At 31.0% G+C, this 23,079-nt stretch overlaps 1 protein-coding gene across 1 annotated transcript; it reads left to right on the top strand.

The window, feature by feature from the left end:
• Positions 1 to 17,517: 17,517 nt before the first annotated feature.
• On the top strand, positions 17,518 to 22,090 carry LOC25493121 (squamosa promoter-binding-like protein 3). The gene is made up of 2 exons (XM_013601540.3): positions 17,518 to 17,990; positions 21,760 to 22,090. The coding sequence occupies exons 1-2, from the start codon at positions 17,665 to 17,667 to the stop codon at positions 21,866 to 21,868; spliced, it is 435 nt and encodes a 144-aa protein (XP_013456994.1). The 5' UTR covers positions 17,518 to 17,664; the 3' UTR covers positions 21,869 to 22,090.
• The last annotated feature ends 989 nt before the right edge of the window (positions 22,091 to 23,079 follow it).

Genomic DNA, 23,079 nt, shown 5'->3' with positions numbered 1-23,079 from the left:
TTCAATTTTATACCATAGAATGTAATGGGCCCTGATTAGGATTTTTTTACGAAAGTGAATCAAATTAGGTCCACATTCACAAGCCTTAAACAGCAAGGTTTCATTGAAAATACACCACTCATGATGATAAGGTCTAATCTTATCAAAATCATGTTAATTGCCCTGAATATCAGGATGTGTGATTAGATTAATTTTCCTTTTGTAATAGGTAGTTATATAGTTAAGATTACATCTTCCCTTCCAAATTATCGTAACTGAAGTACCAGTCATTTGTGACCGACTAACCTAATTATTTACCTGAACTGTAGAAAATTGAATGACAACAAAAAATTGGATAGGTCCTTACTTGGACGTCAGTTTAGGGATACCTCCATAATTCTTGATCAAGATTGCCCGTAGTTAAATTTTTCTACGGTCATTGTAGTCACGGTTTGAAGGATTAATTTTTGAAATCGCGTGCAGACGTCGATTAAAAAAATATATTAATCCAAATCATTGGATGTTAACATTATATTTTATGAGAATCCATTTCCTAATTTTAGGTTCCAAATAATCGTTGCAATAGAAAAAGGTGCTTATAAAAAATACAAAATGAAGGCCATATCAAATCTTAATAATTCAAAATCGTATAAGTTACTAAATTTATATGTCTAGCTACTAGCATAGTCCTAGTTTCTTTTGTAAAAAAACAAAACATAGTCCTAGTTTAATTTATTTAAGAAAAGACTGATTTTTATGCCCACCACCATATGAGTGGACTCTGCAGGAATGTCATGTACGAATACAAGACTTGGTTTTCATAAATAGTAGTTGCATGCCTGCAACATGCATGATTCTCATGACAAACAATTCTGTTCATCAATTGGTCCCACCACAGGAAACTGTTCTCACCTTCCCAATTGACCAGATCACCTGACATCTCAAGTTACCTACCTCACCTCAGGATTACATTTCTCTAACTCATTCATTCAATCAATATCTTGATGAACAATCTGCCAAATCTGTCTATATATGTAAGATCCGGTTGTATGAATATTAAAAAGCACGTGAATTAGGTGGCTCTCTTTTACATTTCAATCAATTGTTAATGTGTTGGTATATGTGTGTGTTAGAAGTTTCATTTTGGATGAAAAAATAAAAAATTTATATATAATGTTTAAGGATTTCGGTTAAAATGTGGTGTCAAATTCTTTTTATTTAGTTGTTTTTGGATCTAATGTGATGATCTTTCAACTATCTTTCTCATACCGATATATAATGCTACTTCGCGTAGTTGCCAAATATTCTCTCGTAAACCTTAGCATCAATAGATTGTTAATATGTGCACCTATGTTACCTCAGTGAAAAAATGGTGGGTAATTTACCCGATCGACGAACATTAACTATATAAGTACATTTTCAAGTGACGCCGACAAACTACCCTTGACCTCACTAATAATGGCTCATTTTTATTGGTGGGTAAGGTAGCCACCATTCTTTAAATGTAATCTAGAAAAAACCATCTTAACATGGATAAAAAAAACAAGGCATTTACAATGTACTTAAATTTCAGGACTTATATACTGAATCCATCCATAAAATTATACAATTTAATGATTAAATAGGCAATTACCCCTTCTGAAATTGTAAGTTTCGTCAATTATCCCCCTGAAATTAACAAAACTTCAATTACCCCCTGAAATTGCACAAAGTTAGTCAATTTACTCCCTCCGTCAAATTCTTCTGCTAGTTAATATGACGTTTTGCAAATACCCCATGAAGTTTTGCACTTATGTGCAAAATGCCCCCCGAACTTATAAAATTATATATTTTTTTTCTTCTTATACTTGACTCAAAAGATATTAAAGGCAAACAAGGAAGCTTGAGAAACACATTTAGGATTCAAGGAATAGCTTAAATAGTTACTTCGTGAAGGGTACTATGGTAAAGGAGGATTGATTATCAAAAGTGTTTTTGAAAAGAAATACATTGGTGGAGTTGAGGAAATTCAGAAACTTCATGATGACAAGAAGTTTGAGAAATTGCTTTATTGTTGTGAAAGGATTGATGATATTGAAGGAGGTGATGTGGATGTGAGGCTTGTGGTGATATAAAATTTGTTGCTTGTGAAACATGTTATGAAAATTGTAAAATATACTATGAAAGTGATTATGAAGAAGGTGATAATTGTGAGGTTGATGGGTGAGTGTGGATTTCAAAGGTGTTCTCATTGCAATGAAAATGTCCTAAGATGTTCCATATGTTGTTTCTAGTTCCATATTTCATTTTGACATTTAACAATGAAAATGACCTAAGTTAATTGTTAATTGTTTGCCTTTAATATATTTTGAGTCAAGGATAAGAAAAAAATATATAAATTTTCAAGTTCAGGGAGTATTTTGCATATAAGTGCAAAACTTCAAGGGGGGGGGGGGGGGGGGGGTATTTGCAAAACATCATGTTGACTCACAGAAGAATTTGACGGAGGGGTATATTGATTAACGTTGTGTAATTTCATGGGGGTAATTGAAGTTTTGTTAATTTAAGGGGGTAATTGACGAAACTTACGATTTCATGAGGTAATTGCCTATTTACTCATAATTTAATTCTATTAAATGAAAGTTCAAATATAATAAAAACATGACAATGGTAGTCGAAGCCTTAGAGCTCCATCGTTGTAGACCCATTGGGTACCAGCATACCACTTGCTAGAGATCCGTCGGGGGAAAACATCCAACTACCCTATACTTCTTATTTTTATTAGGCTTAATTACACTTTTGGTCCTTGCATTTTGATAAGCTCACGAAAATGGTCCTGCCTCTTTCAAATCTAACAAAACCGTCCTAAACTATCATGTTTTTTGATGTTTTAGTCATACCTCCTATTTTCAACTCCAGAAACGCAGAGAATGGCAGTTTTAAGCAGTTACAGACCTACCCTCTATGCTCAACGATGAAATAAACAAAGAATAAACATGTGGGTACAAGGAATCTACTCTATTCAGCACGCTAACAAAAAAAAAACTAATTTGAAACATATCTTAGAAATTAGGGTTTTTTCGTTTGTGTGTTGAATAAAGTGGGTTCCTTGTACCCACATGTTTTATTCCTTGTTTATTTCATGGTTGAGCATAGGGGGTAGGTCTAAAACTGTCATTTCTCTGCGTTTCTGAAGTTGAAAATAGGAGATAGGACTAAAACTGCAAAAAACATATAGTTTAGGGACGATTTTGTTCGATTTGAAAGAGGTAGGACCATTTTCGTGAGCTGATCAAAATGCGAGGACCAAAGTAAAAAGACTTAATTGACCTGCCAGTCCCTTAATTTATTTCTTTTATTCAATTTGGTCTCATAAAACTTAACTTTCTCAAACACGTCCTTTAACTTATTTCTTTTATTCAATTTGGTCCATTTTTGATAATTTTAATCCCCTAGAAAAAGAGACCGTTGGATTACGGAGGTCTATCAGATTAATTGTTTGAAGAGTGAGATGGAATTTGATGAACAAGAAGAGGATATGGAGATTCCAGAAACACAAACACCAGTGCCAACAAGTTATGACTCACTTGCTAACTCGGCTTCACGTTCAAAACTTACCGTCGAAGTTGACGGATGAAAAGGTAACGGCAACAACGGTTTTGTTTCAACGGTGAGGTACCGAGAATATCATACGCCGTCAAGAAGCTGTTATTTGCGCCGCTTGTAACTGTCACCAGAACTTCCACCGCAAAGAGATCGATGGTGAATCTGTTTGGTGGTGGATCAAAGAAGAGATTCAGAACAAAAATTCACTCCATCCAACCATTCTCTCCAACTTCACTTCATGCCCAACAACAACAATACAATGATATCATGATATCATTATTGTTGATAAAATTCAATTTCTCAGTAAAAGAAGAATTAATGGGTTTTTTTTTTTTTTTTTTTATAGAGGGAAGAATTACTGGATTCTAATTTTGACAACAACAATTGTTTTAATTTTTTGACCCATAAAAATCTCCTTTTCTTTTTCTTATGATTCTATCTTCCCTCGTCACCACCATATATTCCCCATGAGTTTTTCCATTGGATTTAACAAAAAAAATTAAGTTTCTTTAATCATAAATTTAAGAAACAAAAATTAAGTTTATGTCTCAGACCATGAAAACGTGAGGAACTAACATGTTTAAATGTAGAAAAATTTCAATTTTTTAAGAAAGTCTAGGGTTTTGATCTAAATTTTTATGGTTTAAAAATTGGAATTTTGTGCTCTGTGTTTTAATTTTTAATTTATTGGGTTTTGATGATGTGGAGAAAATTGATGATGGTGAGGAAAATTGATGATGATGATGATGGTGAGGAAAATTGATGATGATGATGATGATGGAGGTGGTGGTTGGATGAAGAAATTGAAGAAAAAAAAATATGTGGTGAAGATGATGAGTGTTGAAGGTAAGAGTAAAGAAAATGGCCAAACATAATTTGTGATGTTAAGGGTTTGATTATGTTGTATTTGTTGAAGTTGAAATAGAGTTTTGAAAGGAAAAAAAAAAGTTGAAGATGATGAAGGTTGTATGAAGATGGAGATGAGGGAAGAAGATAAAGCAAACTAAAATAAATTAGGTGGTGGTACACTATAAAATTTGATAGACTTCCGTAATCCAACGTTCTCTTTTTTTAGGGGATTAAAATTATCAAAATTGAACTAAATTGAATAAAAGAAATAAGTTAATGAACGTGTTTGAGAAAGTTAAGACTTATGAAACCAAATTGAATAAAAGAAATAAGTTAAGGGACCGGCGAATCAATTAAGCCCAGTAAAAAAAATGAATTGGGATCAGTTGACACACATTTATTCACTCTCATACCCTCATCTTCTTCCTCCCGAAATCGGATTCAATATAAACTGAATCATAACAATAAAATATAAATTGAACACGTTCTTTTCTATAGCAAAAAAACATTTTGGATCTTTGAAATTTCACTTATATGCTACAATTATTTTATGAATTATTTGATCACATAAGAGAGAAACAAGTTGATCCAAATGTTGACAACCATCCCAAAGACACATATGGAAGAATCTGCTACCATAGGTTCATTGTCTTTCTTGCCTACTCAAATCCAATTCCTTAATTTGATCCCAATCTCATAGATTCAAATATTGAATTGATTGTCTATACAAAACATCTATAGCAATATTGAATTGATCTCATAGATTGTCCACAACTATGATTTTTTGCTATAGCTTTGCATTGTGGATCTATTCAATTCAGATTGGGATCAAAAACGTTTTTTTTACTGAGATCTATTCGATATTTTTGTGGATGCAAAACATTTTGGATTCAAATTTCACAACAGATCCAACGCTATAGAAAAAATTCATAGATTCAAATAAGGAACTGAATTGTTGTTGGCCGTGGATACACAACGTTAATTCTTACAAAGTAGAATTGAGTAATTCATTGTACCAAAAAAATTGTACCAAAAAAAAAATTGAGTAATTCATTCGAAAGAGAAATATCTCAGAATAGAATTGAGTAATTCCATTTCAAAGAGATGAAAGTTTAGGGAATAATTAGGCAGAGATTAAAAACGACAACAACTCGTATGTGAGTCACCTCATGATGTTAGCAATTTAGGAAATAAGTAGACACCGTTAGATTTGGTGTCAACGGATTTTGCCTCAAAAAAAAATTATTCAATGGTTTTTGTTTTTATATAAATGTGATTCATTGGATTTTATAAAAAAAATAGTTGGATTTAATAAGTAAATTAAACGGATAACAATACATCTTGATTATTACTAAAAATTTCTCAAACCGCATCTGTATATACTTTAGGGTCTGTTTGGTAACTCCCAAAAAGAGCTTATAGCTTATAGCTTATAAGCTCGTCTGACAAAAAAAACTCTGTTTGGTAACGCTTTTTTACAACGAGTTTGTAGCTTATTTCAGGAGCTTATAAGCTATTTTTCAGAAGCTACTTCAAGTAGCGTTTGAGCTTATAGCTTATAGCTTATCATATTTTCTTCCATTTTTATCCTTATTGATTTATCTAAAACCCATTTCTACCCCTTTATAATTTATTAAATGTTACGTTTATTTATATATATGAAAGATGTCACGTTTATATATTTTCTTTGAAGTAATGTTACATTTATATTTTTTTTTAATGACGTTAAGTTTATATTTTTTTAAATAAACGTTACGTTTATATTGTTTTTTTAACGTTGCGTTTATATTTTGTTACGTGCTTTTATATAATATTGTTTTTATTGTGCTTTTTCTTTAATCATTTTTTTTGTACTGTTTTTATATATATTGTCTAGTAATACATGTTACGCATTTTTCTTACAAAAGAAAAAACATATATTGTTTCGCTTCTTTTTAACAATAGTATATAAAAATATATACATACATATATAATATATATATTAAAATAATAAATTAGAATTATTAAATTTTAAGTATTCTACTTTTTTGTAAAGAAAATATTTTATTTATCAATTGATATAAATTTTATTATGAATGTCCTTTTATGTTATTTTACGTTTATCAGCTAGATGAAACGCTAGTTTTACCAAACAGTTCAATTAGCTTATCAGCTATCAGTCATCAGCTATAAGCTATAAGCTATCAGCTATCAGTCATCAGCTATAAGCTATCAGCTATAAGCTAGCTTATCAGCTATAAGCTAGCTTATCAGCTATAAGCTCTTTTTACCAAACAGAGCCTAAGAGGTCTCCTTTCGATCACAAGTTGACATGCCTCCGTTCAATCTTGTGCATCACACCACTTTCCCCTACCTTGCAAAAATTGCATTTTCACCCCTTTTATGTCGAATTGGACTTTGGTGTCTTCTTGAAAGTTGTATATATGAATGTTAGCTTTCATATGATATTGGTCTCACTCAGTTCTAATACCTACAACTCCAAATATGATTTAATACCATGCAAAGGTTTCATCACGCTTCACTCTTTTCCCTATATCCAAAGAGACCACTTGATTTCTCTTTTAAAAAGTATAGCACGACCACACAGTTGTATGGTTAGGGTGAATTCGATCCGATTTCAAGGTCTTTTTGTACAATGTTAATTTATTTGCTTCTTGCTATACTCAATTAAAACAAACCTAAAAATGACTCAAATGGGGCAAGGGCTGTAAAATGACTCCTAAAGGACACTAAAGACATGATATGACAAACTGTCATCACTAATTGTGAAGACACAAATGCGCAACCGTGCATGCGAACGTGCGAGGCACATGCACACGTGTTATTGTTTTATTAATTAAGCAACATTTTTTGAAGTCACCATAATTATTTTGCTCAATAAAATCATATGGACTAATCATACCCCAGATCTGTGCGGATGCACTGGTTTGTAACTAGTCCTAGACAAAAAAATAAATAAGTTTCTCTTTAATTGATTTTGCAAAATTTTAGTGACGCTAGTTTTTTTGTCATTAATTAATTTTTTGTTCTTGTCGTGCATATACTGGATCACCATGAAACAAACAAATATGCTAGCCTTTTTTGTGTTAATCACCGTTGCTTATGTTCCATGCAACGGTGATTTTAGTTATCCTTCATTTAAAAGGATAACTATTAATGACATCGCACTAGTTGGTGATACATTCATCAACAAAAGTGTACCATGTGTACAACTAACAACTCATTATTTCTTTCCTACACATTTTTCAAGTATCAATAGTTTCGGAGCAATGGTTTATCCATCTCCGATTCATCTTTTTGATATTTCTCAAAATAGACCATCCTCCTATAAATCCTATTTTTCATTTTCAATATCAAGAAACAATAGCCATTCTGGAGAAGGCTTCTCATTTTTCATCTCTCTGAATGTACCATCACAAACCCACCCTTTTGTTACCATATTTGGCCTACACAAAACATTTTTTTGCGGTTGTGTTTGATCCACGTTCCGCATATTCTTCCTCAATTTCAATATATCTAAACAATTCACATGCAGCTCCTCTGACATCCATATCTATTGATGATCAATTTGTGGATCTCAAGAGTACTGGAGCCACATTCTATTCTTAGATAGAATATAAATCCTCAGTTAACCTTTTTTAAGTATACCTAAGCAAATCGAATTCTAAGCCTTCTACCCCTTTTCTCAGTGCTACAACTTTTGATCTCTTTGATTTTTTTCAAAGATAATACATATTTGTACATGGGGTTTTCGGCCTTTTCCCTAAAAAAAAAATGAAATATACTCTATTCATAGTTGGAATTTCACTTCCATATATGAAAAACCACCAACAAAATCCAATACCAAATTGATCTCAAGTGTCATTTTAGGAGTGGTGGCATTAGTTATGGTAGCACTCATTATGATCATGTGGAGCTCAATGAGACGTTATGAGTTTATTTCCATTCCTACGGAGGAGGATGTAAGAAGAGCCCGAGCCCTGCCGCCACCGCCATCGCTACCTTTGGCATTGCTGGATGATCCACATAGAAGTATTTCCCATCTCGACTGAGGTATAGTTTTTGTTATTATTGTTTTGAGTCTTGTTTTTTTTTTTTTTTTCAACTGTTTCTCACTTGTGACCTTATAATAATGCTTTCAGGCGAGCGGATGAAGATTGTGGAGCTATTTTAAGGGATATTTGAATAAATGAATAATTTTGTATTCGACTCCTTGATTGAGTCTTAATTAATTTTGTACTATTTTAAAGGATCCTACATTCTTATTTAGGGTGACAATGTGTGTTTTTGTGAGTCTTATAATGCTTATTACTAAATAATAACTACAAATATTATGTGTCACATCTAATATGATTATGAGATTTGCTTTTAATTAACTCAATATGTGGAAAAAAGAAGGGCTGACTTTCAATTGCAATTTGATTTTGTAGTTATCAATTGATTTATTTTGAAACCATTTATTAGTGTTTGTATATCGATATTACATCCAGGGGCGGATCTCTTTAGAGACCCCCAGATGCCACTGCACCCCCCGACATTTATATAAATATCATATTAGGCATAATATTTATAGTATGTGATGGTGTTCCAGCGGTTATGAAGTCTGTAAATAAGTTAATTGTCACGGGTTCAATCCCTTGGCACCCTCTTTTTATATTTTTTTTCACCGAATTCTTCATATTTTATACCAAAAAAGCTCCTAGCAAGAATCGAATCGGCATCCTTTAAGATAAAATCAAACATTTGCACCACCACACTAGTTTACAAGTATACTTGTGAAACGTTTTAATATATATTCCATAAATATTTGGCACCCCCGAGAAATGGTATCAAGATCCGCCATTGATTACATCCGCTTCTTAGTAGTTTTACTAATTACGTGAGGAAATACCTATGCGAAAAATTCAGATCCTCTCCTGTTCAGATTAACACTTATGAATGTTATGAGAAAACAAATTAATTGGTCTTGAAATGGTTTTACTTGTTTTTATTCTTCTTCGTTGATAATTGGGAGACCAATTTTACTTGTTTTTTTTTTTTTTTTACTAAAGAAGGCATCAAAGTTTGGACAGGCAGAGAAGAAAGGTGCTTCATTGTTCCAATTATGAATTGGATTGAATGGGCCGTATAGACATATTATCTCATGTTCTTCACTTTTCCAAGCCTTCTTGTATGGTTAGGGTGAATTCGATCCGGTTTTAAGGTCTTCTTGTACAATGTTAGTTTATTTGCTTCTTGCTATACTCAATTAAAACAAACATAAAAATAACTCAAATGGGGCAAGGGTTGTAAAATGACTCCTAAAGGACACTAAATTGTCATCAATAATTGTGAAAACACAAATTCGCAAGGCGTGCGTGCATGCGAAGGTGCGAGGCACGTGCACAAATGTTTTGAGATATTTACATAAGCTAGACTTCAACAAACTGCAATGCTTCCGAATTTTTCATACAGAGGAGCGCGATACACTCTAATTTGAAGGCTGAAGGTGCCAATTTTCACTCTTGTAACACAAGATTTAGGATTCTTAATATCATCTTTTGAATGATTTCCCAAACTGTATTGTAGTGTATGTTACTGCCATGAGTAGTTAAATTCTTTTATATTAGGAATGTAGACGAAAATATTTGGATCTACTTGAATCATGCAATATATGAGTTCTAATTTACGTAATTGATATACCTATGTTTATTTAGGAATTCTTGTGTGTTATGTTGTTCTTTATCCAGCCAATATTACATCGAGCTCAAGAGATAAATCAATACTAACCCTGGAATTGATAACTCGAGCTAGAATAGTTATTCACTAGATAATTATTTTAGGGATATCAACTTATCTAATTGTGATATAGAAATTATGGTTCGTACACCAAGCACATTTTTTTTAAGGAACTTAGCACACTCTTTTTTAAATATTATTGCACATCTCAGATATTTTAATAAACTTGCTGATGTCAAAATATCTAGATGTTTATGAATTTATGGAAATGGTTCAAACAATCGCTGCAAGAAAAACTGCATTTTGTGACTTTTAAAAACGCTGATTGCGACTGTTAGAAGGGTCGCAAATGTACATTTGCAACTGTTCTTCAACAGTCACGGATGTTGGGGTCGCAACTGTCATTTGCGACCCTTCGTAAAACAGTCGCATCAACAGCCGCAAAAGGTGTTGCGACAATTCCCAACAGTCCCAAATGTACATCTTTCACATGGTTTTCAAGGGAGTTGTGACAGTTCCAAACTGTTGCAAATTTCAAATTTAAAATTTTGAATTTAATATTCTACGACTGTTTGAACAGTCGCAAATGCTTTTATATTTTTTTTTACTGCGACTGTTTGATATGGCCTGATTTCATTTTATTTTTTTTTATCTATAGAATTTGAAGACAATCTCAAATAAATATATTACTAAAGACTTGAAATGCAAAAATATACATAATTCAAGAGTAAGAAGTTTGATCCATACATCAACTTAACTAAAACAAAAGATATATCACCAAGTTTAAACATTCAAAAAACCGAAACACTAGTGACTGAACATTCAAAACAGCTGTAGCAAAATTAAAAGTCCATAAAATATCTAAATATTCCCTAGTGATGTTGCTTCGATGATCATCGAGGCGGTAGCTAGACTCCGATGAATGCCTACCATCTCCTTTTTTCTAAATTTGTTGGCTGAAAAGAAGAAGAAAAATAAACAAGACAGTGATTAGTAAATTGAAACTGAAAAAAAAAAAACTAGAGTTGTCAAATATGTCGATAAATGACACAATATTCGAGTACTTGTATTACTCAAAAAAAGCACCAGAGTTGTCAAGATAAAAGTAAAAACACAACATTCAGTAATGATAGTTTCATATGATTTTATATCCAAAATTTGTATTATATTCCATATCAATTTCAACTGTTCTTTCACATAAGAAGAAGAAGAAGACAAATCTTGTCCAATGTTTTGGTCTATAATCAGAATTATGTATACATGAAAGCAAGCATGAAAGAATCTATACTAACAGAATATAGCATCAGCAAATACAGACTGTAACAAAAATGAGCCAGTAATAGCAGTTATACAAAATTACACACCTGGCTACCTTCAACAAATAGGAAAACACACATATTTCAGATGGTAAATGAACATAAAACTATGAGTATCTATTATCCAAATCATACACTTAATTTCGCAAAGCAACAACATACAAAGAAAAGCCTAAGGGTTGTTGCAGATATCAACTTCTAATTTTTTTTTGTACAAGAGCAGAATGTTTTTGCAATAGTTTTGTAAAAGTTACCTCTTTGTCTCTCGAATTTTGCTCTTGCATTTGCATTAAGAAAGCAACTTGCGCCTTCAAAATATCAACTTGTGAAGCCTTATCCTTAAGAGAATCAATCTCAGCTTGCATTTTCAACATTTTCTCATTAGCCTCGATGGAAGATGAGGCTGATCTAGTAGAGCGACTAGAGATTCGAGATGGTGTTATCCCAAGCCCCATAGAACGGACATATCCAACATGTTCATTCTCACATTGAGTGTTTTGAATTTCAGCTTGCAATAGTTCCTGCATATACAACAGTTCATGAAACAACTAAATAGAACAGAACATCAACAAACTTTGACCGTGATAATGTCAAGCATTTCATAAATTAAACAAAACATAAACTTTCAATGTTATGACCTCTTTAGGCAACAATACAGTGATAATGTCAAACATTTCATTTTAGGAAAGCTATAAGGGAAAAACCTTATTATCAAAAAACATTAGGGAAAAAAGACCTAAACCACAAGGATTAAGGTTAGGCTGATTAATATGGTTCTTAAATTGATTATCTATGTTAGAAACAAGCTCAGTCTTTGTGCTGATATTATATAATCCGAACTCTCTTTCCTTGAATTCTTGGCACAAGAGGGGTGTTTAGGAGGTGTTCAGATTTTATAATCTGAAAAAACAAAAAATGAGCCCTACTTAGGGGGTGTTTGGATTGTATAATCTAAATTGGTTAATAACTCATTTTTTTTATCCTGAGGTGTTTGGATTGTATAATCTAAATTGGTTAATAACTCATTTTTTTATCCCGAAATCGGGGGAAACTCATTTCAAATTATAGAATCAGAAAACCCCATGGACATTTTTGTAAAAAAAAAAATAGGACACGCTAGAAATCGATAGGGTGGAAAATGTACTAGTCAATAATATATACTCCCTCCGTCCCTATATATAAGCAATCATTTGACTAAAATATTATCCCCAATTATAAGTCGTTTTTCAAATTACAATATGCATTTTTTTTTTTGCTAAACGTACTCCTAATTAATATTAAAAGTCAAATTTAACACACATATCTATTTTTGACAATAAAACTTAGCATATTTACTTCAACAATTTATGTAGAAGTCGAATTAAATCAATCCAAATGTTGATTTTTTTTTGTTGAATAAATCCAATCGATTTTTTTTGCGTATAAAATAAATCCAATCGTTGAATCAAAGATTCTTGTCCATTAGATTAAGCCAATACAAGTTCATAAAATTTCAAAATTATACAATATTTGATCACATTATCTTAATTTAAAGTATAATGTACGTTTTTTTTTTTGAAAGAAAAGTATACTGTACGTTGTTTAGTACATACATAAATACCTATTATTAAAACACATATCAACAAATATCTAAATTATGTGAAGTTTATATACATGATCGTCAAAATGTTATAAGATAATTATTTGAAGTTTATCTCGCTGTTCAAATGATTTTTTATATTCCTTAAAAAAAAGATTTTTTATATAGATTTTTACATAAATATTAAATCATTTGATATTTATTAAAAAAAATATCTAATATTGAAGTACATCAAGAATAATGCATTAAATGTTTTTAACTCGATTACTTAAGTTGACCCTCAAGATTAATTATAATTTTATTAATTTTTTTGGGTACAATTAATTTTATTTTTATTAACCATTATGATAAATGTATAGTGGATTTTTTTACTACTCAATATATTTTGGATTTTATCACTTCAAACTCAAAGTGGTGCAGATAAATGGTTAGAATTAGGAAAAATATGATCGTGACGTTAAAAAACAAAAAAAAAAAAACTTATTTTAGAATATTGTCATGTGTTAAAGTGATAAATATTTTTTTCTTCTCTTGCCTTCTTTTGTAAGAAAAAAGAGGTGATACTTATTTAAAAAGGAGATACTTATATTTAACATAACCTATATTCTAAATTCTTGTCAAAATCTGGCCTTCAAAAAAAATAAATTAATAAGTCCTGTCAAAATCTCTCTCCATCTAACATCTGTCCCTTGTTTTTCCTTTCTCTTTTTTATTTTCTTCGGAGTGTTTTTGAGTCATTTTTAGCTTAAAATCACCTATCTTCGTATTGTTCCATTGTTTAATCTTAACAAGTGGTTTTTACATTCATCTAATTTTTGTTTCGTGTTTATATCGTCTCAGTGTGGTTTGCTTGGTTTCGTCGTCTCAATACAATATTGTTTGATTTTTTGTCTTCGTTTAGTGTTTGTTTGGTTTGGATTGACATATCAACTTCAATCAATCAAACATTAAATCAAATGACAAGATATTCAACGTTGCAAATCCATTAGCATAAATATTCCAATGAATTTGGTTTTGTCACATTATTTATAGACATTTTACCGTTTTATATTATTCACTTGGATGATTTGAGTTTGTTTCCAAATTGATCCTTTTCATTTTTAGAGGTGTTGAATTTATATTATGCACTCTATTAATTTAAATGAATGAAAATAATTCTTTTTTTTTCTTTCAAAATAATAAACATAACCTATATTCTTTCGTATAAAAGAAAAGCATTGCTTGATGTATGTAATCTAACTCGTTTGTTTTTTGGTGTTGTTTTTGTTTAAATGACTATTTGTATCTTTTGATAATCTATCTGAGACACCTTGTGCTGGATGTGTTCTTGTTAATCTAATTCTACTTTGACTTGTTAAAAAAATATCTAAAGTTATTTTGATGAAAAGTGTTAGAAACACTTTATTTTTATGGGAAATGCTTAATCTCAAGAAAATATTTTCACGAGAAATACACGAATTGCATTTTATTGTCACTAGACAAAAACAAGATGCTTCAGCCACTCTCCATTGTAATAGGGAATATGTTTGGGTAATGATAATTATGGTTTACCGTAAAAAATACATATAAAAATTAGTTTAATAGATTATGCATTTTTGTTTGCTTAAGAGAGAGTAAGTTTGGGATAAACCATTATGTCTATTGCATGAGGGACAAAATAAAAGTGAATATGTGATAGAAGGTTACTATTGAATATACAATGATTGATTTTCATTTTAATGGTATTTGAATGGTTAAAAACTAGGAGATATATGTAATTCGTGATTTATTCTTAAAGTTTTTAATCGTGATATATAGCAGTGTTGCTATTTTATATAGGAATCCATTTTTAAAGTATATGATCCACGATAATTTCATTCGATAAAAGAGTAATAAGTAGAGAATGATTTTTTCATTATTGGAACAGGGAATCAAATTGTCGTTCTCCACTTCTCAATTGAAACAAAAATATCAAGATCATACAATAGTCCAACATATTCCTTCCTAATACGTGGAGAAACCATATAGGCCCAAAGGTTGCTAAATCAATTCACAATATCTTCTTTCATTGTTGAATTGAATTCTATAATGTTGAAGATCTGGTTGAGAATTGAAGTAGCCACCCACACCACATCCCCTCAAAGAAAAGGACTGTTATCAGGTATTGAAGCCGGGAAAGAGGGGGACACAGAGTTTTGTTGCTTTCTAATAATTTTGTCTATATTCAATAAAAGACATTCAATTGGTGTGTTAGGTTTTATTTTATAATTGGCCCCCACAACCTAGAGGAAAATGATCATTATTACATGTCCTTTTCTTTGTTTTTTTTTTACATAGGGTGAAGATTTTTTCTTTCTAAAATTGACTGCAAGAGCAGCCAAGAAAAGTTCTCCATTTAGATAATTTCGAGTTCTCCAAATTAGAGTCGCATTTAATTAACATAAAAGAGAGAGAATAGACCAGTCAACAAACTTTGTAAGCTTAGTTGGTAAGAATTTTAAATTGTGCAGTCGAGCGTCTGTGTAAATTTTAATATGATTTTTTTTTTTATTGGACATGTATATATGTGGAGTGGGACAATCTATCAAATTTGATAGGGATTTATTTTTATTTTTTTTAAACTTAGTATCTCATCTAAGCACTATTAGATTATTTGGTAGGGATTTTATGTTAGTCTAAGTTTTGTCAAATTTTTTTAATGTGTCTAAGCTTCGCATAAAAAATTATTTCAGTCTAAGTCCTATGTTTCTTTTTTTATAAGCCATACATAATATTATTCTAAAAGTTCTTTAAAAAAAAATTATTCTAAAAGTTCTTAAAAAAAAATTATTCTAAAAGTTTTTTTTTTGTGTGAATATATTATGGGGGCACTCTTTAAGCATTCCTAAAGGAGAAATTATTCCATAGAAAAGTCAAATGTTTCAATTTTCAATACATTGATTACATAATTTTTCAAAAAAAAATTACATTTTACAGGTCTTAAAGAGTGCCCCGGGAACACTCGTTAACATTTCCCATATATTATTCTATAAATTATTCATGCATTAGGATAAAAATGAAATGTCTTGAGAGAACATAATATCAACAAAAGTTTTTCCTGATCTTAAGAGAACTTAATATTATTCTAAAAATCTTTTTCTTGTGAATATTTATTCTATAAGTTATTCTCATTTTTTATCATTATAATTTTTTTGTTTGCTAAAAATGCTAATTAGAGTCGACCTTTAAACCATATTTTAAATTTCAATAATAGATTGACCCATGTTTCAAATAAGTTTCAAGAGTCATGGAACATAATTTCAAGTTCTCACCAGAGAATTGCCTAATAATTAGTCTTTCAACTCATTTTGGATATGCATATGAAGGTCAGATTTCATGCTTGATAGACTTCTTTTGTTGCCAATCTCGCACACCCCTCAAGGCCACCTCTAGTCTAAATAAATGTTTTCATAGAATGAGAATAGGGATGTAAATGAGTATTCATGAATATATGATACCTGCGTCTGAGTTGTTGGTCAAATATGATACTTATACTTGTCCCATATTCACGTGAGTATTCTCTAAGTGAGTAATCCACAAATTTTGCCGCACTCACGAGTATTTTCAAATATCCATGAATAATATATATTTTTTGACAAAAATGAAACGATATTCATTTATCCAAATTGATATATTACATCATTCAATATTGTTATGTAAAGGATGAGTCTGCGAACAAAATCACAACATTCAATAGTAAAGTGGCTACAAATAATATGATAAAATTAAAGTGGTCATAATATCCATGAAGAGTAATGCTAACAACACTCTCTTTTGACACTATCTTTAATATTCACTCTATTATTAGTATAAATCATTGTAGGTCTACTACACTTTGAAATTGAACCCACGTAAAGTAGTGAAACATACATTGATTTCATCCGATAAAAGAGAGTGTTAAAAAGTGATTGATGTCAGTATTCCTCTATCCATGAATATATGTAATTACCTATAGTTTCTTCATATTTTTTTAAAGACACAACAAATTAACACATAATAATATTGATACATTTCATTCGAGCTAACACCAATTTTTCACACTCATTTATGTGGATTTCGATTAAACTATGTTACCCATAACGAATTTCATCCGCATATACAAGTATTTTTGCCCTCCTTACATGGGAGGTAGCCGCCATGGTAGAATATAAGGAAATACTTGGACACATGATTGAGAGGCACTAAATAAGGCAACATTTTTCCCATCAATAGGAGGAATCAGATTCGACCCACTTACTCATCTATCATTATTTTCGCAAAATTCTTTGTCTAAAGAAAAGTCCACAATAGTAATTAAGGAGAATGAGGACAAGGGTTTGCTTATAGTCTTCACTAGGTCTTCTTGTACTATTCATACCTATCAAAGGCTTTTAATTCCACCAACTTTTTCTGTTGCCCTCTAGCTAGTTCACGACAAAGAAATGGTAAGACCATATACCACTTGTGGTCCTAATACATTCTCTCACACTATTCACTCTTTTGTGATGTTTCACTATTTATATTTATATATAAGAATAGTTTTATGGTCTTGTTCTCCTCCTCATATGAATAGTTTGAGTTTTCTCCACATTAATAACCTTGTTTTGTTTCTAGATCTCTCTGGCCTTTTTCCTTGAAACTATGGAGACAAGAAGGTCAGAGGGAAAAAGAAGTTTGAAGTACAAAGAGGATCATGAGGAAGAAGAAGAAGAGGAAGAGGATACGGATTTTGAAGAGGAAGAGGATGGTAGAAGGAAGAGGGTAGTGACAGATCTCTATAGCAAGAGAAGTTCCAAAAAAGCTGGAAGCTCAAACATTCCACCTTGTTGTCAAGTGGAGAATTGTGATGCTGATCTTAGTGAAGCTAAGCAATATCACCGGAGACATAAGGTTTGTGAGTATCATGCCAAAGCACCTGCCGTACACATTGCAGGGTTGCAGCAAAGGTTTTGTCAGCAATGTAGCAGGTTGATACTATAAACCCTAATCTCTTTTAAGTAAATTTAGAATTTTGTGATTTTAATATATATTTTAATTTTTTTGTTTTGTTTAATTAAGGTTAATTATTGCTAGATGTGAAATATTCTTGTTGAGGGATTTCATTACTGTTTACACTTTTGTCTAAAAAAAATCAGGGAAATGTTTTTCAAACACAAAAATAGACACATACATAGTGATATAATTTTCATTTTTTAAATATTTTTTTTTTCCTTTTCTTATGCCAACATCAACACTTATGCTTGCTGTATTGGTATTTGAATACTAGTATTTTTTTTTTTTTATGATTGAAGGTGGAGACATACTTCTTGGAATCTTTGCTTGTATTTTAATTTGTTTTGAGCCTAACTTTTAGTACTCCCATAATTTTTTTTTTGGATTTTTACTTTTACCAAACACTTTGAACAGTAATAAACTGATCTATCTGTGACTTAATTAAAATGATTTTGTTTTTAGAAAGAGTAAGGTAGCTACCTACTTTGGGTTTCAAGTAGTTTGGTCCTGATCACTGTGGACGGATGGATAATATATTAGGGGATATATAAATGTTTGACCATAACCGTGTGCTTTTGATCTACATCAAATCTTTATTATGGAGTAGTTTGTTGTTGGGGTCTAAAATGAAAATTTTGATGTAACGGTTTATGTGTTAGATATTTAGGTCTAAAGATTTCATAAAACAATCATTATGAATTAATAGCTGAAAAAAACAAAACATTAAATATGATTATAATCGGATATACAACATATTAGATTTATCAAGCTTTGATGACAACTCTCTTTCAACAACAATGAAATAAGAGAGGTGATGATCTGAAACACACAACATAGAGTTAGCGGCGCCTGATTTGATTATTTCTCAACCGATACATTTATGCCTCAAGTTCTCTTCAGATGAGGAGACCATGATTTATTGTTGTGTACGGTGTATTGAGGACTATAACCTCTTTTATATTGGATGACCATTAGGGTTTCTCATTATTCCTTTAATAGGTCATCCAGACATACACTCGTATTGAGTCCATGTCAACAAATTAAATATTTAAATAATTATCTAATTAGAAAACTAACAGCCTTATTACTTAATTTGATCACTAATCAATTAATGCTCGTTCATAATTGATAAATATCTAATATAATTATTATTACGATATTTATCAGATATCAGAATATAATTAAATAATAAAATATTCCAACATTATATTGCACCCTTATACCCAATTGTTTTATATTAAAAAAAAAGGAAGAAAGATTTAGCAACTCTCAAATTGAAAATATTGGGTATAAAGATTTCTCAACACTAGTCTACCCTGGTAAATTCTCAAAACTAATGAGTATTAGAAGAAAAAAAGAGGGAAAAAATTAGAATGAATAAATAAGAAGCCAGTATGTCACTAATTCTATCCCTGTGATGAACTCATTTTTTCCATTTCTAATTTAGTCACTAATTATATTTGAAAAATGCTAACAAGTTACCTTAAAACATTGTTTAAATATCCAAAAATAGTAACTTTTATTTTGGAAGTTGTATATTTATAACTTTAACATGTGTTTGACTTTTATTTTCAAGTCAAACATAATACCCTTAAAACACTTGTTAGCAAAACCCTCTATATTTCAAGTGTAAATTAAGCATAATGCATTATCGTAAACCATTATTTCAAAAAAAAAAAAAAAAAACATTATCATAAACCATAATATAACATTCTTAACCAAGGTCCCATTTTTGCTGATTTTTTTTTATTTTCTCTTTCCAAATTTTAAAATAAAATATAGTTTAGTAAGTTTTAGTTATGAATCTCATTTAAGGGTTTTTTTTTTTGGGGAAAATCACATTTATGAGTTGAGTCTCTGTTTTTATTTTCAGTAGTTGATTTATTCTCTTTATTTCGCTTCAGTGTGAATTCGCCTAATGCAAATTTTTTATAATTTATTTAATTAATTATAGTTTTAATAATAGTGGGTGAGAGTGGTTGTTATTTGAGGTGGAAGGGTGGCTGTTGGAGGATCGGTGGACAGGTGGCCACAATGGTTGGGAGTGATCAATGAAAAAGTTTCTGCAACAGTTAAAGGTGGTTGGAGTGGTGGTTTTAGTAGTGGTCAACGATGGTCATAAGTGTTTGGAGGACATGTAGTGCAACCTTAGAGAGATGATCAAAGTGGTTGGTGGTGTGAGGTTTGATGCTAGTCGAAGTGGTGATTGACGAACATGTAACCACAACAATCGGAGGTGATAAAGTGGTGGTCGACGATGGGTAGAACAGTGCTCGGTGGTAGTCGTAGTGGTGCTTAGGTTCCACGATCAGTGATGTGTTAATTTAGGGTTTTTAAAAAAGAATTATAAACACTATTTTTGTGGTTTTGCGATTCAAGTGAAAACTATTTTTAAATTATGTAAAAAATATCAAATTCAACCCCATTTTTGTTGGATCATGAGGATAGTTCGGACATGCACATTGAGTCAAGAGCAACAACTCAAGTAAATTGGACGCCACATTTTTATCTAAAATTTTAAGACATTGAATTTATAAGTCCTTTTACTTGTATATTGATCAACACTCACTTTTTCATCAAACATAAAATTTTTCACTCACACTTACTATACCACACAACATGTTTTCTGTGTAAGTTTAACTCCCAAAAATCAGTAATTTAGAACCACCTAGAAAAACTCATAAGGTAAATTTTATTTTTGGTAAAGTAATATAGTAGTTAGAAATTCCCTCATCTGATTAAGTAGGGAATTTAGAGTGCAAATCTCAACCCTTACATATTGCAATGTTCCCATCAACTTAGGTATCTTCACAAGGAAACCCCTAATATAATTGACTAATTGTGATATTAGTTCAAATCCTATAAACTTCACAACATTGAGTTGAATTTGTTGTTTGGGGGAAGAAGCACGGTAGCTAGATCAGTTTGATTCCCCGCTGACAAAATATATCAAATAACATTTGTTTTGTGAAAAAAAATCAAATAACATTTGTCAGATTAATCTCTCTCAAAAACAAAATTTGACAGTTGAAAAATATAAATCACGAAGACACATGTGAGGGGATAGTAACCAAAAAAAAAAACAAGGGGATTGATTTATTCCGTTTACTTCTTGATCATGTACATATTTGGAGTTTCCGATGATTTTTTTTTTTTTTTTTTGTCTAGTAATCTAGTGACTAGAAATTTATCTAATAAAGATGAATAAGTGGGGTGTCTAGGATTTGACATTTTCATACTAGGAACTAATTAATTTTGAGTCCATGACTGATTTTTCTTTCTAAGAATAAAAATATCATGGAGTAGTTTGAGTTTTTCTTTTTCAGTTGGAAACCAAGGTCCTGAAAAAATTGTGAGAGATCGAATTGTTTTTTAATAACAAGTGTTTATTTTATGAATAATTGAATGACGGATTAGTAACTAGTTTGTTAGATTAGTTTTTTTTCTTTTCAATACTCTTAGAAATGTGGTTGGGCCTAACACAACCCTACAAAATCGACTTGTGAGGTGATGATTACCCCCTCTTATAAACACATTGTCAGGCCATGTTCTGTCCGATGTGGGACTCTTAATAAATACCTCCAACTCCTTTTTCTTTATACAATATGGGGCCGTCTAATTAATATCGAATGATATATAGACAAATAGACAATATTGATGCATGATTTGGTTCCTTATTCATCTCTTCATCAACACAAGACGTTTTCTTGATGGAACTTGTATTTGTTGAATATTTTGTTTCAGATTCCATGGACTATCTGAATTTGATGACGCAAAAAGAAGTTGCAGAAGGCGTTTGGCCGGGCATAATGAGAGGCGTCGCAAAAGTGCAATTGACTATCAAGGAGAATGATTTCATGGTTGAAACAAAATCTCAGGTTCAAGCCCTTCGTATGTTGCTGGTCTCTAAGGATAGACCAATGCTCTCTATCTTCTGTCAATCTTTTATCTATGTATGCAATGATTTCTGTTTGCTGCTAGTTACATCTATCTATGTCATGTAATATTTAATTTTCTCACTTAGACTACTTATCATTAAAATCATGCATGAACACATGACATTTGAATTTTGAAAGTATTTGTTTCTTTTGCTTCAATTTGTTAGCATAACTTTCTCCGAAATCCAAGGAACATTTGTTTCCAATACTATTGCTAAAATGTTCAAATACTTGATCGATTATGAGTTTCTCTAATATTTGCATGGAACTCCTTAAAAGCATTCAAAGTTCCCTTAAAAATATGAGTATTCAAGACCATTATCATTTTTAGTAAAATATATAGTAATTTATAATAAAAAATTGGAAAGGAGACATAATATTTTACTAAAGTTTACTAAAAATGGTCTCATAGTTGCAGTTCAATTGGTAGTTGTCATGATAATGCACATGACTCAGGGTTTGAATTTCGATTTTCCCACTTCTTTATTGTGTGAGTTCTAGCCACTTGACACTACTTGATAAAAAAAAAACTTTACTATTTATAAGAGTGCAATTTGAATGTTTTATAGAGGATTGTACTATTTTTGGAACCATACTCATTCTTTTTATGTTCAAACATTAGGATTCTCATTATTACCTATTGGATCAATAAACTCTTTTTTGAGAGGAGGGTCAATATACTCAATAAGCACGTATCAGATTTTTATCGAGCTTTGCTTGATTACAACCCATATAAATCAAAGAGTGATTTATGTTTTTAGTCGCTCATATTTGACCGTGTTTTGAATTTAGCCCTTCGAAAATAATCTTCAAAATTTAGTTCCATACTATTTTTGGAACATAGTCATTCTTTTTGTGTTGATTCATTAATATTCTCCTTATTATAAGCTTGCTTAATTATAACCATGAAGATTAAAGAATTATTTATGTTTTTAGCCTCTCACATTTAAGTGTGTTTTGAATTTAGCCCCTTGAAAAAAAAAAACTTCTCTATACAACTTAAGATCCCATCATTTTTTCCATGAGATCTCCATTTCACATTTACCACTTATCAAGAGAAGATGAACATTGTCACGTGACATTGAATTGCCATGTCATTGATACATCCACGTATAATGAGTGACTG

The sequence above is a fragment of the Medicago truncatula genome, chromosome 4, assembly GCF_003473485.1.
Source record: "Medicago truncatula cultivar Jemalong A17 chromosome 4, MtrunA17r5.0-ANR, whole genome shotgun sequence".
Taxonomy (NCBI): domain Eukaryota; kingdom Viridiplantae; phylum Streptophyta; class Magnoliopsida; order Fabales; family Fabaceae; genus Medicago; species Medicago truncatula.
The sequence above is the reverse complement of the archived record's forward strand: the minus strand, read 5'-3'. Positions and strand labels throughout refer to the sequence as shown.